This window comes from Topomyia yanbarensis, chromosome 3 (genome assembly GCF_030247195.1).
Source record: "Topomyia yanbarensis strain Yona2022 chromosome 3, ASM3024719v1, whole genome shotgun sequence".
Lineage (NCBI taxonomy): Eukaryota > Metazoa > Arthropoda > Insecta > Diptera > Culicidae > Topomyia > Topomyia yanbarensis.
In genome coordinates, this window is record NC_080672.1 from 10,259,612 (window position 1) to 10,273,663 (window position 14,052).

General features: G+C 37.7%; 1 protein-coding gene across 4 annotated transcripts in view; it reads left to right on the plus strand.

The window, feature by feature from the left end:
* The window catches only part of LOC131686731 (zinc finger protein 423 homolog), a 241,361-nt gene that overhangs the window by 163,292 nt on the left and 64,017 nt on the right, over positions 1–14,052 (plus strand). The window contains exon 1 of one of the 4 annotated variants that reach the window (XM_058970667.1): positions 7,126–7,660. The exons of 2 other annotated variants lie outside the window; for them this stretch is intronic. In XM_058970667.1, the coding sequence (XP_058826650.1) occupies positions 7,555–7,660 (106 nt within the window). In that variant the 5' untranslated portion in view covers positions 7,126–7,554. Of the gene's footprint in view, positions 1–7,125; positions 7,691–14,052 lie in introns of those variants that run through there. One more of the 4 variants, XM_058970668.1, reaches the window with a different exon arrangement.

Sequence of the window (14,052 nt, forward strand, 5' to 3'; positions counted from 1 at the left end):
CTTCAATGTATTTTTACTCGAATACTGCTGTAAAATGAATGACATGTAATATTACACGAATGAAAGTGTAAAATTGTATGCTGTTTGATGCTCCAATTGATTTCAACGTAATTTTCAATCAAATTTTTGATTCAATCGTTGTATGTTTCCATTCGTATTGATTTACATGTCGTTTAAATTTCATTATTTTTTGGTGTGTAGGATTATATTAATGTGGCACTCCAATGATACTGAAACATTTTTTTTTTTTTTTTATTCATTTCGTTTATTTGATAGGCACAAATGCGTTAGCTTGGCGGTGCCAAATTCTTTTGTTTTTACATTTTGTATATTTTAAAACTAGGAGGTTACAATGTTGAAATATTTTTTTAAAAAAGAAAAATTTTACAGCTATCTTAAGACTAGAAATAAGATTCTATATACAAGAGAGGGGGCGAAAGATTTTTTTTATGAAAAAATTTTAAAACAAGGAATTCAATAGTAATAATTTTTAGGAAATATTTACACTTATCTTAAAACTAACAATATAGTTTGGTACACAAAAGGGGGAACAAATATTTATGAGAAAATTCGCATGTGTTTTAAGACTAGGGATACAATTCTATTTACAAGATGGGGGACAATAGTTTTAACAAAGAGGTAAAATTACAACTATCTTAAAACTAGGAATACAGAATACAAATTTGAACTTTTTTAGCGGAGTCTTATGCTTGGTCAAGATATTCAGAGGGGGGCTGTAGAAGCAGTTGTATCAAGGACAGGGGAGAGAAAGCGTAGATGGTGACCGGGAGAGAAGAGCAAAACTTGCAACTTTCGCTCAAACGGGAGATCAGCGAAAGATTACCGCCTCAGTCTAGTAGGTCGGATTGGCGGATGGTATTCTTCGGACCCGCGGGGAATCCTTCAAAAGTCATCGGACCTTGAGTCGCTCTCGCTTCAGTTTCCGTAGTGGTAAGTGCGACGGCGGTTACATAGTTGCAGTCTGGAGCTGATCGGTCCCACAAGGCAAGAGAAAGCTTCTAAAACGAGAAATAAAAAGAAAGGGGCTAAATTGGGATATTTGTCGTTTTTATGAAAGTATAAATAAGGGACATATAGGGGAAATCACGATTTGCCAGTATATCTCGGACTGGGACATTGGGTGGTCTACCTCGGGCCCGAAGGGAATCCTTTAACTGAGACCTGGCGTCCAAGTACCCGGCGCATACCCAGACAACGTGCTCGATGTCGTGATAGCCCTCGTCACAAGCGCACAGACTACTCTCCGCAAGCCCAATACGCCGCAGATGCGCATCCAAGGTGTAGTGGTTGGACATAAGTCGGGACATTACACGAATAAAATCCCGACCCACATCCATCCCCCTGAACCAAGGCTTCGTTGATACCTTTGGGATAATGGAATGTAGCCATCGTCCAAGTTCACCATTGCTCCACGAGGTTTGCCAACTGTTGAGTGTCCTCTGACGACAAATACTAAAAAATTCGTTGAAGCAGATTGGTCTTTCGTATATGTCACCATTTAATGCGCCCACCTTTGCTAATGAGTCGGCCTTTTCATTGCCCGAGATAGAGCAATGAGAGGGGACCCAAACAAAGGTAATTTGATAAGATTTTTCAGATAACGTACACAAGGACTCCCGTATCTTCCCCAGGAAATATGGGAATTGCTTTTTGGGCTTCATCGCACGAAGAGCCTCGATGGAGCTGAGGCTGTCCGAAATGATGAAGTAGTGATCTGTGGGCAGAGTGTCGATGATCCCAAGGGTGTACTGAATTGCAGCTAACTCTGCGACGTAAACTGAAGCGGGATCATTGAGCTTGAATGAAGCGGTGATAGTATTGTTGAAGATACCGAAGCCAGTGGACCCATCGAGATTTGATCCGTCAGTGTAGAACATTTTGTCACAGTCGACTTCTCGGAATTTATTATAAAATATATTGGGGATCACTTGCGGGCGTATATGGTCCGGGATTCCACGAATCTCTTCCTTCATGGATGTGTCGAAGAATACAGTAGAATCAGAAGTATCTAGGAAACGAACACGGCTGGGAGTATATGAAGAAGGATTAATGCTCTGTGCCATGTAGTCGAAGTACAAGGCCATAAATCGGGTTTGAGAATTAAGCTCGACGAGCCTCTCGAAGTTTTCAATCACCAACGGGTTCAGAATGTCGCATCGGATGAGCAATCGATATGAGAGTTCCCAAAATCGATTTTTTAGCGGAAGAACGCCCGCCAGCACTTCGAGACTCATCGTATGGGTCGAGTGCATGCAACCCAAGGCAATGCGCAAGCAACGATACTGGATTCTCTCCAGTTTGATGAAGTGTATGTTCGCAGCGGAGCGGAAACAGAAACACCCGTACTCCATCACCGACAATATCGTTGTTTGGTATAACCTGATCAGGTCTCCTGGGTGAGCACCCCACCATGTTCCAGTTATTGTTCGGAGAAAATTGATCCTTTGTTGGCATTTCTGTTTCAGATACCTAATGTGACATCCCCAGGTACCTTTAGAGTCGAACCAGACCCCGAGATATTTAAATGTGAAAACCTGGTTGATCGTTGCACCCATTAATAGAAGCTGGAGTTGTTATACTGAAACATTGTATGAAATTTAACAAGCGATATCTCGCTTAATGATTTTGTTGCAAACTTTGCAATGCAAAGTATAGGCGATTTGTCATGACACAAATGCAATTGCTAAACGATCATTTATATGGGTCTTAAAAATCAAATAATTGCAATGTCCCTAAACAATCAAACGATTTTTGTTTAGAAAAGAAATTGTAAAAGTTCATTATGATGATTTCAATTTAATTTTTTTAAACCTTCCGGAAGTTTCTTCAATGGCTCTCTAAATGAGCACCCGCTGGTATTCGAAGAATATTTCGCTAGAGTTTCTGAACCTGGTGCATTCAAAGAAATACTACAGCTGCAGGGGGGATATGCACATTTTGTGGAACATCTGATTGTTTAAAGTCACATTTGTACATAATTGTGGCTGATAGGGTATACGTCATGTCTATAGAAAAGATGAAATTTGGGCTGTCGAAAATGTTTGTTTCATTTTTGTATACCTGTCGAGTCACAACTGACATTCTTGACACAAACAATTTTTTTCTTAATGAGCAAAGCGTACATTGTTTATTGCGCACAATTTTGCAGTTTAATCCCATTGCAAATCGATTCATATACAATGTTTCAAAACTGGAATGAACATACCAGATTTACAATTTTGTTTTAAGTTAGAGTGGATTCCATTATAACTTTATGTAAACATTGTGTTTGGATCTTAGATTTGCATTTTATGTAAACTTTTTACAACATACCCTGATTTTTTCTTGAACTATTTATAATTTCGATTTAATCTGTCATTATTAGTAATTTATTTTAGACATTTATATACGATTGCTGGTTTGCTGGGCGTGCCTCGAGTATGACGTTTAGTATGATGCATTGCACAGGCTTGCAAATTTTTTTTTAATAAAACATGAAACGGGTACTAATTTCTAACTAACAAAAAGAAATTAGAGTAGTTAGTGAGAAGATCATAGTGTCGAATGGTGAAATATAGCTATTTTGCTTAAGGGGGCGTATTTGACCTGTTTACCCTACCCATCTCCGGCCGTTTCTGAGATACTAAGCGCGGCGCACCACGATGGCGCTTGTCGATGGAAAAATCACTGTTTAAAGAATTCACCATTCTTTACGGTTTATGTATATGTGAGCGTCTGTGAATGGTTTCTTGCTTTTTTTTGGGACGAGATTATCGTACGGAAGAAAGAATCCGTCGGACATGTTGAGAAGCGTATGGGAACGAGATTACGAAAACGAAAACTAAAGAAAGAAAACAAAGGTATCGATGGGAACGGAAAGGAAAAGTTAACTGACAAATCAATCAGCCAGCTAACAAAATTTTAGAGGCTGGCGATTCGGGGAAACTCAAATTCTTTATAACATATGCGAAATGCAATCTGGGCTTCCCAACACTCAAAGTGTTCACCCGGCGAGGACAGTTGGAGCAATTGGCGTCAGCCTGAAGTAAAAGGAACTTTAGAAACTTTCGAACATGTCAGGATCTACGAAACTCTATCATCTAATGATTTATTAGCAAGATGCTTAGGAGCTCACACCCAAAACATCAGTGAGTCTCTGGATAGTGGAATCTGTTACTTAGCGCCAAAACACATGCACAAATTTTGGCAAGCAGGGGGTCAATGTTGTGACTTATGCGTTTCGAATACGCTTGAGGAAATGGGGCCAATTCTAACAAAAGCGGATCGTTCAGAAAGGTAAGATTGAAGCCATCTAATTATCCATGGAGGAAATCGTTGTCGCTGCAGTTTCATAACCACAATGTTGTTCGGCAGAAAAGGACTTTTATGGAAGCACTTTTCGTCTTCGCTGTATGTTCAACTTTGATGCATTAAATGCAAAATCCTTTTCAAAAGGATAGTAACGAATCCGACAATCAAATGAACAAGCTTTCTTAAAGAAGCTTAAAATCTCTTTCTTGGTGGTGAGAGTGAAAAATATCAAAAAATAATTCCTTTTATCCCAAAAACCTAATTGTTTTTAATTTTCGTTTAGCAAATTGTTTTCTAAAATGTGCCATGTCCCAAATTTCGAAATTAGTGAACGAATTGTAGTAGAAAATGTAGTGACCATTTCATACCTCAATAGTATCGAATAAGTTTAGGGTTGTTACAGCATATTCCAAAAATGAAACTGCTTAGCAGCTTAAATGAGGGACATAAATATTTTGCAGTTCTCAAAAGCCCATGAATTCGCTGAAATAACGATTATTGACATCAAATATGCTGCAAAACTTGTAAGATTAATTTGTTCAGGAAACATAATTTGCGTACTCTATGTAATCTTCGCAATAATGTTTTTATAATACGTTTATAGGACACGGCACAATGCGTTAGCTAAATGGAGCCATGATATAAACAAATAAAACAATTAAACGAGTATTGATTTTTTATTTGAAATATAGAGGGTCATTCGCCTCTTTTCGGGTTCGGGAAATCAAATTTCGAAAAATCTCTCACCCTATGTGTGGGGTTGGCAATCGAACTCAGGTGAGCTGCGTACAAGGCAATCGATTTACCAACTACGCAATGCCCGTCCCCAAGTATTCATTTCTGTTCGCCAGTATTCATGCGGGTGACATGCTGTTGCACGTGGAGACGTGTTTTCCACGTCGGAAAAATATTTGTTTCCTCTTCAATTGCGTCTTGGGGGTCGTTCATTTATTTCCCGATGTTGTACACTTTCGTGTCACGTCGTCGTGGTTGCTTCCTTGATGTTTTTCCTTGCTTGTTGTACTCGCGGGCACCACTCCATACAAGGTTATGACAATATTATAAAAAATGGTGAGCGGCTAAAAAAATATTTTTTTTTACTAATTTTGAGTCTTTTTAATTTTTCGGCTTTTTTATGTAAACCCATTTGAAGGCGTTGATCGTTAAATATTAATGTGCACGTTAATAATAGTAACCAATCACAGCGGATAGTTGAAATAGTTGAGAAAACTAGTAAAAATCGCTAATTTTTCTGCAATATGATATTTGTTAGTCATCCAATTTGTAAAAAGATTTATGAGGTACAGGGCGTCTTCATTTGGGTATTTTCAAAAACGTAGATATAAAAACTTCGGCGCCAATATGCGCATGCGCAATATAACTTGAAACGACACAAAATTGTGAAACAGATTCATGATAAGTGACTCATGAGAGACCATCTCAAGAATTGTAAGACGCATAAAAATAAATTACTGACATAACATTCAATTTCTCAATTGCTTTTTCGTAATGTAAATTATTTCTATAGAAAAAGTTCAGATCTTTAGTTTAACACATTCATTCTGCTATCCAAAGAACTTAAAACTACTCCAATCGACGGTTTAGTTTTTGAGATATCGCCTTTTGAAGTTCGAAGGTACGAACAATTCTTGTAAATTGAATTGAACAGAAATCATCGACATCACTTGCTTCAACGACATGCTAAAAATTCATTTTCTAATTCATAGAGTACCTCCAGTCATTTCGTTAGAAAAGCGAATCATCCATGAATAAATTTTGTGCAATTCTTAGGGAAACCCAGTAGTTTGGAATCGCTAAAAACTCATATTACGTTTAATTTGATTGAACCAAAACCCTATTTTTAATTCTCAAAACACTAGACCCACATTTTTCATTTGGAAAAACCCGAACTCGTCTCGATTGCCAGATATTTAAGTTTGGATGATCAAAAGCTCATCCTATAATCGCCTTGCACCTTTTTCTTCTTGGTTTTAAAAATCAATTTACCAATTTCGAAAAGTCCAACTAGCGATAATCAACCCACGTGTCAATTGGCTGCAACAGCCTTTCCATAAAATCTTTCAGTTATGGTTCCTTTATGATCGCGTAAAATGTCGTTGTATACCCCAATTGAATCAGCTTAAAACTTATCGCACCCGCGTGATCATCCGATTCGTCGTATTCCGACTCAAAAGGGCGGCTCCAATTTCTTCGGCTACCCTGTTGCATAAATTAGCCAAAGTACCTCCTCACAACATTCCAATACACAACGTTCAACTGTAGACGCAGAGCTTATCATCATCACAGGAGAGCTCCAACTGACCATCGTTCGTCGTCGTTGTCGTCGTCGTCGTCTTCGTGACCGTCGTTGTCGTCCAACAGATGCGCCCAATGGGGTTACAACGCCCCGCTCCAGAAACGAATAAATGTGTAAATAAACCACTGAGCTATCATCTTTTTCGGGTGCAGAAGAAAGCTTGGATCAACAACGAAAGCCAGCAGAAAACAACACATAAATATGCGCCCCCAACCGCATCGTTGTCGTCGTCACGCGGATCGCATGGATATGAGAGCGAAAGAGAGAGAGAGAGATGGGGAGAGCGAGCATAGAACGAGAGTGTGAGGAAACTCCCAATCCAACCCATGTTTTATTGCAGCGCATAGCCCCGCATGCAGCAGCTCTCCTCGGGGTTCACTCGCCAAAGTCTGCATATTGGTATCCGAGCTGCTAAGGTAGATAGAAGCAACATACCCAACGGGCGCTCGGGTAAACGAAGTTACCAAAATCATAGCATTCCATGATATACGGATGGATGACTTGTGTGAGGAGCCTTGGGTTAAGAGATAATCGGAGAGTGAGAGAACTACACTACACAAAAAAAGCATACTAAAATATAGATTCTGTGGAGACGGTGTATGAGAGCGAATGCTGTCGTTTCGGTGCTATGTGTTATGTTTATTTTCTTGTGTATATAGTTGGGCGCTAGCGTCCCTACAGAGCTCATTCACCAGTCATACTTTGGGTGCGATGGTACACATTTGGGTCCATCGCGAATGGTGTCCAGTGCAGTGGTATTTAATTGTTAGTGAGCATCGGAAGGAGTTGATAATTTCAGTTAAGTGTGAATAGTTCAATGTTAAACATGAAAAAAGAGACAAGTTTGTTGAAATGTGGGTCAAAGTTGATCGAATCGAAGAATTATTGACATTGAATATGAATTTAAATTCCCGTGGGAAAGTGACATGATCATGAAAATGTTGTACCGTGGCCATAGTTTACGACTGGAAACGTTGATCGAAAAAATACAGCAAAGCAGCCAGGACTATTATCCACTGATGATGAATCAAGGTGAAGAAAACAGAAACTGTTTAACCACATGTTCGTACCTATTTTGTAACGTTTAACAATTTACCATCGTGGGCAGGAGAGCAATCATCTGAGCATGTGCACGATAAGTGGGGAATTGCACGGGGCAAGGATATGTGTATGTTTTGAGAAGAGCTTAAAATGAAGTGATTTCAATGCATGTTAAGCAGAGTAAGGACATGGAAATGTATTGAGTGATTCGTTACTGAAAATATAGCTAGATTAATAAACTTTTGAATTTGCATAGGTATAATATTGTTTCGATTTCAATAACAAACAGAAATCATTCTCAATTAAATACAAACCTGGAAAGGACTAAACAAACATCGCTTTCCATGAAGAATTTTTGTAATTTTCCATAATTATTAAGCATTGTAATTACACCATGGACTAAACGGATTTAAAATGGGCTATGCTGCACGATTAGAAAATATTCGAATACAGGACATGAAAATCTACAAATCTTGGAAATATGTGATTTCTGCTTCTGACATTGCATTGTGCTTATTAATACGCTGTTCTTACATAGCGGAAACCTGTGAAGTGTTCAAAGCATGCCATACAGCGCTATATTTGTATGAATCCAAAAGGAGACACCTCAACAAATGAGAATATTCTATTGAAAAATGGGTAATAAGCATCTGCGAATCAATATGTTTCAGTGCCGTTGATAAGTGATCAGTAATAATACTAATCACTAATTTTTATTTCTTTATTGCGCAACATGAGTTTCTTTTCAATTATTTTAACGTAAGACTATTGATATCTTGTGAACGAATTTTGGATACGTTAGGGTTATGTGGTCGGTTGCCGACACCCTGACGTAACTTTTGATAGAAAGCAAATCTGGTCATTCTCACAAATATTATTTGTGTGTTGCATCAGCACGTTATTTTTGTGCCGATTGCAAATGCAAACAAACTCGTATCTTCTGTTCTACTAACAAAATATTTTTTGAGCAAGTAAAAATTTACTCAATAGTTTTTTTTCGGTTGTCGGGATTCCAGGAAACTAACCCTTAGCACATCTCCACCACCGTTTGGCTACGTCCGTGAGTGGACTTCTGTCTGATTTGTCTGAGGCATTTGCCAAAAATTGGTCGTCTGAAACTCACTCAATTGAAATGAATATGACCCGTCAGTGCGTTAGCAGATTTTCACATGCACACATTGTTCTTGTGATGAGGAATGATGTTCAAAGAGCTTTTGATGGTTGTTAAAATAAATAGATTTTCTTGTCTGTTCAAATCATGGTGATTTTCATTCATATTCTTTCTTTTTTAATAAGTTTTCTTAGGATGCCAACCAAAATGGCAAAAAATAATCATTTTATTAAATTGTTAATAAATTTTTTCATATTGGCGGAATAAATTAAATTCCTTTGCCAGTTATGAGCTAAGAGCACGAGATGCATATTCAACTTATAATGAGTTGACATGAGCCGGAAAATCACCCGAGTGAAGTCACGTGCCACATCCATCTTCTTGAACCAAGGTTTCGTCGATACTTTTGAGATAATGTAATTTAGGCACGATTCTAAATCTTCATTGCTCCAAATACTCAAATACAAATACTTTCTCATTACCAGGAATAGAGCAATGCGATTAAGGTAATCTGGTATGATTTTTTAGATTAAGAAAATAAGAAGACTACCATCCACACTTCATCGAATGGAGACCTTCCATTGAACTATCTGTAAGAATGAATTTATGGTCTGTGGGCAGGATGTCAATGATCCCAGAGCTGTAGCGAATTGGGGCTAATTCTGCAACATAAACTGAAGCAGGATCACTGAGTTTGTAGCAAGATTTATAGTTTTGATTGAAGATGCCGAAGCCAGCGGGCCTGGCAAGCTTGTTCCATCAGTGTAAAATATTTTGCAATAGTCGACTTCCCTAAATTTATTATAAAAAATTTTACAAAGTTTGAGCGAAAAATGTAAAAAGATATTTAGATGTCATGGAATCATGGATGTGTCGAAAAATGCGAAGAAGAAGTGATGTTTTGAAACATGTATGTAATCATAATAAAAGGAAACCGGTATTGCGAATTAAACTTGACATGCCTCTCGAAATTATTAATCACTAACCGGTTCAAGATATCACATCGGATGCGCAATTAACATGAGAGATCCCAAAATCAATCCTTTAGCGAAAGGACACATCAGTAAGACGCACACAACGATTCTGAATTCCTTCCAGTTGGATGAAGTATACGTTCGCTGCGGACCGGAAGCAGAAACACCCGCACTCCATCACTGGCAACATCGTTGTTTGGTACAACCTGATCAGGTCTCCTTAATGGGAACCCTGCCATATTTCGGTTATTGAACGGAGAAAATTGATTCTTTGTAGGCATTTCTGTTTCAGATTCAAGATTCCTGATATCCCCAGGTACCTTTAGAGTCGAACCATACTCCGAGATATTTAAATCACTGAGAACTGACATACAAGTAAAGTTTTCAACTTGTGTAAGAAATTAAACTGTCGCTTTGAAATGACAACAGCAAGTAGCAACTTGCCACTGGTCGGCGCTTCGATCGGCCAGCAATCGCTATACGGGCCTTGTATGCAAACTTGGATACAATGGTGACTCACACATGCGAACCTGTATGCGATGGTGATTTTCAACGTATTTTCATTTAAATGTTTACACAGGTTTTGCGGGAAAGTTTGTTCTAGCTTATATGTCTGTTCTCTGTGTTTAAATGTCGAAACCTGAGTGATAGCATGAGTCGTTAATAGAAGCTGTAGTTGCGCTAGTTCGTGCTTCCTAAAATAATAAGTAACGGTTTATTTTAACCGGGAGAGAGTAAAGGATTTTTCAGACAGCGAAAAAAAAATTGTTCGATTATCGTATTTTGTACAGCAAACCCATCCAAGAATAAGATAAAGGGAATAAATAGTTCTGCGCGAAAAAAATATCCACTGAAAACAATGTTTTGACATTTTTTACAAAAGAAAAATTATGTTACAAAATTAAATTACAAAAAAAAATATTTTTTTAAAAATTTTCGTTTTTTGACAGCAAGCGCAAGGAAATATTTTGAATGTCATTGCATCGTGAAGAAGAATTGGTCGGTAAAATATTTTTCTAGCAATGACTTTATAAATGTCATTAACCCTTTGTTAATTTAAGATTTATAAATTTTAAATTTCATACTAATAGACGTACAAAACCGTAATTATATTACCGAATATTTTAAATGTCATTTCAAATCAAAATGCATTTGAAGGAACTCATCCAAATTATGATATGAATTTCGTTTCAAGAAAAACAATTAATTGGTAAAATTTTGCCCTTTTCAGTTATTCGCCTTTCCCCAACATAAACTATCGACAAGCACATGTATATCATTTTAAACATGAAAAAGAGTTATTGAATGATTAAGAAGCTGAGTAAAAATTTCTGAAGTGCCCCCCCCCTCATTTTTCACAAAGTAATTAATTTTGCAAAACATGTTTTAATTTTATTGTTTAGGTACCCCTAAACAACTTCATGAAATATTTTTTCGTCTTCAAAATATTTATAATGGTTCTAGTTAATTGAAAATTTATACACCTATTCATTATAATATTTTTACAGCCGAAGTTTAATTTCGAATTGCACCAAACTTCACTGGTGGTTTAACAAACGTTTAGTCTTGAAAGGGTCAAAAAAGATTTAACAAATGTCAACTATTTCTACTATTTTTAAAACAACTTTTCAGTAAAAAGCAGTTTGAAATGGTTTCTTCACGCGATATTCATTCCGTTTGAGTTGTAAAATGTCCCATATATTATCAGTTTTTAATTCCAAGAAAAAAATTTGAACAAACATAAGGTTTTTAAAATATTTGATTTTTTGTGTTATCCGGCATTCGAAAAACAACGTGAAATAGTCGCTGGTCGCCACGGCATGTTTGGACCAACTAGCGAACCTGCCGTACTTTCCGCGACACGTTTAGACAAGTATAAAAGTTGGCAAGGGGCCGTACACAAATGACGTAACTTTTATTCGGTTATTTTCGACCCCTACCTCCCCCTCGTAGCAATTTGGTCACAAAATTCTAACCTCCTCCTTGTAAATGACGTAGCATTACCAAAGGACCCCCCCTCCAACCTTATATAAATCTTTTAAATGCATGTCTTTACAAAATGTTTGACGGCTTTTATTGACATTTTCATTATAACAGCAAATTGCGCACAAAATAAGCCTATCTCATGACAAATATAGTGTTGATAGTTTTGTTTTGAATTTTATATGTCATGGAGTTCTCTCAATTCACAATCCTGCAGCTGCCAATGATTCTAAGAAGCATTCATTACACTAAATTACTATATTTTTTAGTTGAATCCGAAGAGAAAATTTCAGTTACCAAACTAAATCTACTAGTTAGCAAGATTAGCTAACTAATGTGGCATACCAAATATTTTCGTGTTTTTTTTTTGCGAGTTTGCAATTCTGCAAATTAAGAAACTTATCACATGAAAAATCGCGTGAAAAGTAACTTGTGTGAATTTAATTTATTTCTCTTAGGAATTGAGGAACATTAAGTTATTTTCTCTAATCAGTGGGTTTTGATGCCCGTTGCAAAAATTTGAACTTAATGCTACGTCGCACAGCTTCTAACCCTACCCTCCCTCTCGTCACACTTCGTCACGAATTTGGTATACCCCACCTACCCCCTAAAATGCTACGTCATTTATGCATGGCCCCCAATGATGAGTTTCGATTGACAAATTGCGTCGTACCAATCATCTAGCGTATTTTAAGCCTTCGGAAAGTTTTTTTTCAATTAGGGTTGGAGCATAAAAATAAATAACATAAACATTGTGGTTGTTCGATATATACCTGTATAGTTTTTTACGAAATTACAGGCAATTAATTTGAAGTCACTATCTGAAGACAAAAAGATTTTATATCTACTGGTTTATATGTCAAGATATTTTCACTACTTTTAGAATATGAAGTCCTTTTTTCTGAAATTGCCAAGTAGCTATATTCTTTGTTTAAAATGTTGAGAAAAACATTCTCGCAGTTGGTTGACCACAAACGAACAAAGATACGGCCCTATAAATGAAATAGTCAACCTTGATTATTTATTCTACTTTTGAAAGAGCAATATATTTTGATGAATCATGCGATTCAATTGGCAACCGAAAAACTGTTATTAACAGTATTTTGAAGAAACTAACACATAAGCGAAGAAAACCAATTCAATAGGATTTACCTCACCTTATTTCATTAAAAGAAAGTCATAACACACGAACCATTAGTAAATAAATGAAATGACAGGGTAAGGGCAAAAATACTGTGAGGCGCGCCCTGGTGCCCCACAGGCTCCGTGCGCGGCTTGGTATTTGTCATCACCTCGGATCACAGTCCTAGTTTTAAGTAGGGCTGGGGTTCGAAGTGTTGATGCCCCCCCTCGGCAATTCATCCCTCGGGACAGGTCGCGTCACACCTTGGATTGGGGCATAAATTCTACGGTACGGGTTTTGAGGCCCGCCCGTTGGCACCCAGCCGACGCCAGTCTAACGATCACATGTCATCGATAGACTCACGTGGAGGCATGAGATAGGAAACTTGTGAGTACTATGTTATCTCACCATTTGACGGCACAGCTGTTATTAGTCGCCTCTTACGACATGGGGAACAGAAACCCAGTGGGTCAATTCTTCACTGAAATACTGCGAGAGATTTCAGCCACCACCGGTTACCACACGGCTGTCGCTGTCCATGGCTCTTACCTCAACTGTGGTCCATTTATGAAAACACAAAAAATGGACTTTCGAGGACAACGAATAATGGTGAATCTTAACCTAACCGCTAGACCGCATTGGTAAACGGACGATATGTTAGCGCTATTCGAATTATAGAGAAGATGTGCAGGCGCCAACAGTAAATTTACAGCCCCAGTAAAGTTCAACCGGAAATGAGCCGGAATTCTGGCTAGTTCTAGTTAGCATTCCGGCTCCAGTGACACAATCTATTCTAACTAGAATCAGCTGTGTCACTGGAGACGAAATACTAACTGAAACCAGCCAGCATTTCGGCTCAGTTTCAGCGCTGGACTTTACTGGAACGGTGTGTGATAGTAACTAGCAGTTTTCTACAAACTTGTAGAACAGATGGTCGGTGTTAAGTCAGACCGGACTAAGTAACAATATATTAATTTCGAGAAAAACGAGTTTAATGTTTGAATCGCAACATCCTTTCCGTTATAATTGGGAATTAATGTTTGCTCTAATTCTGCTTATTATTACATTTTTCAAATCTGGTAAAAGTCGAATGTAGCTGAAGAAATTCTTTTTCCAGTGCTATTATTATCTCAGTTTTTGATGTTTTGCGACTTAGTTCGGTATGACTTAACACCGACCAATTATAGCTGAG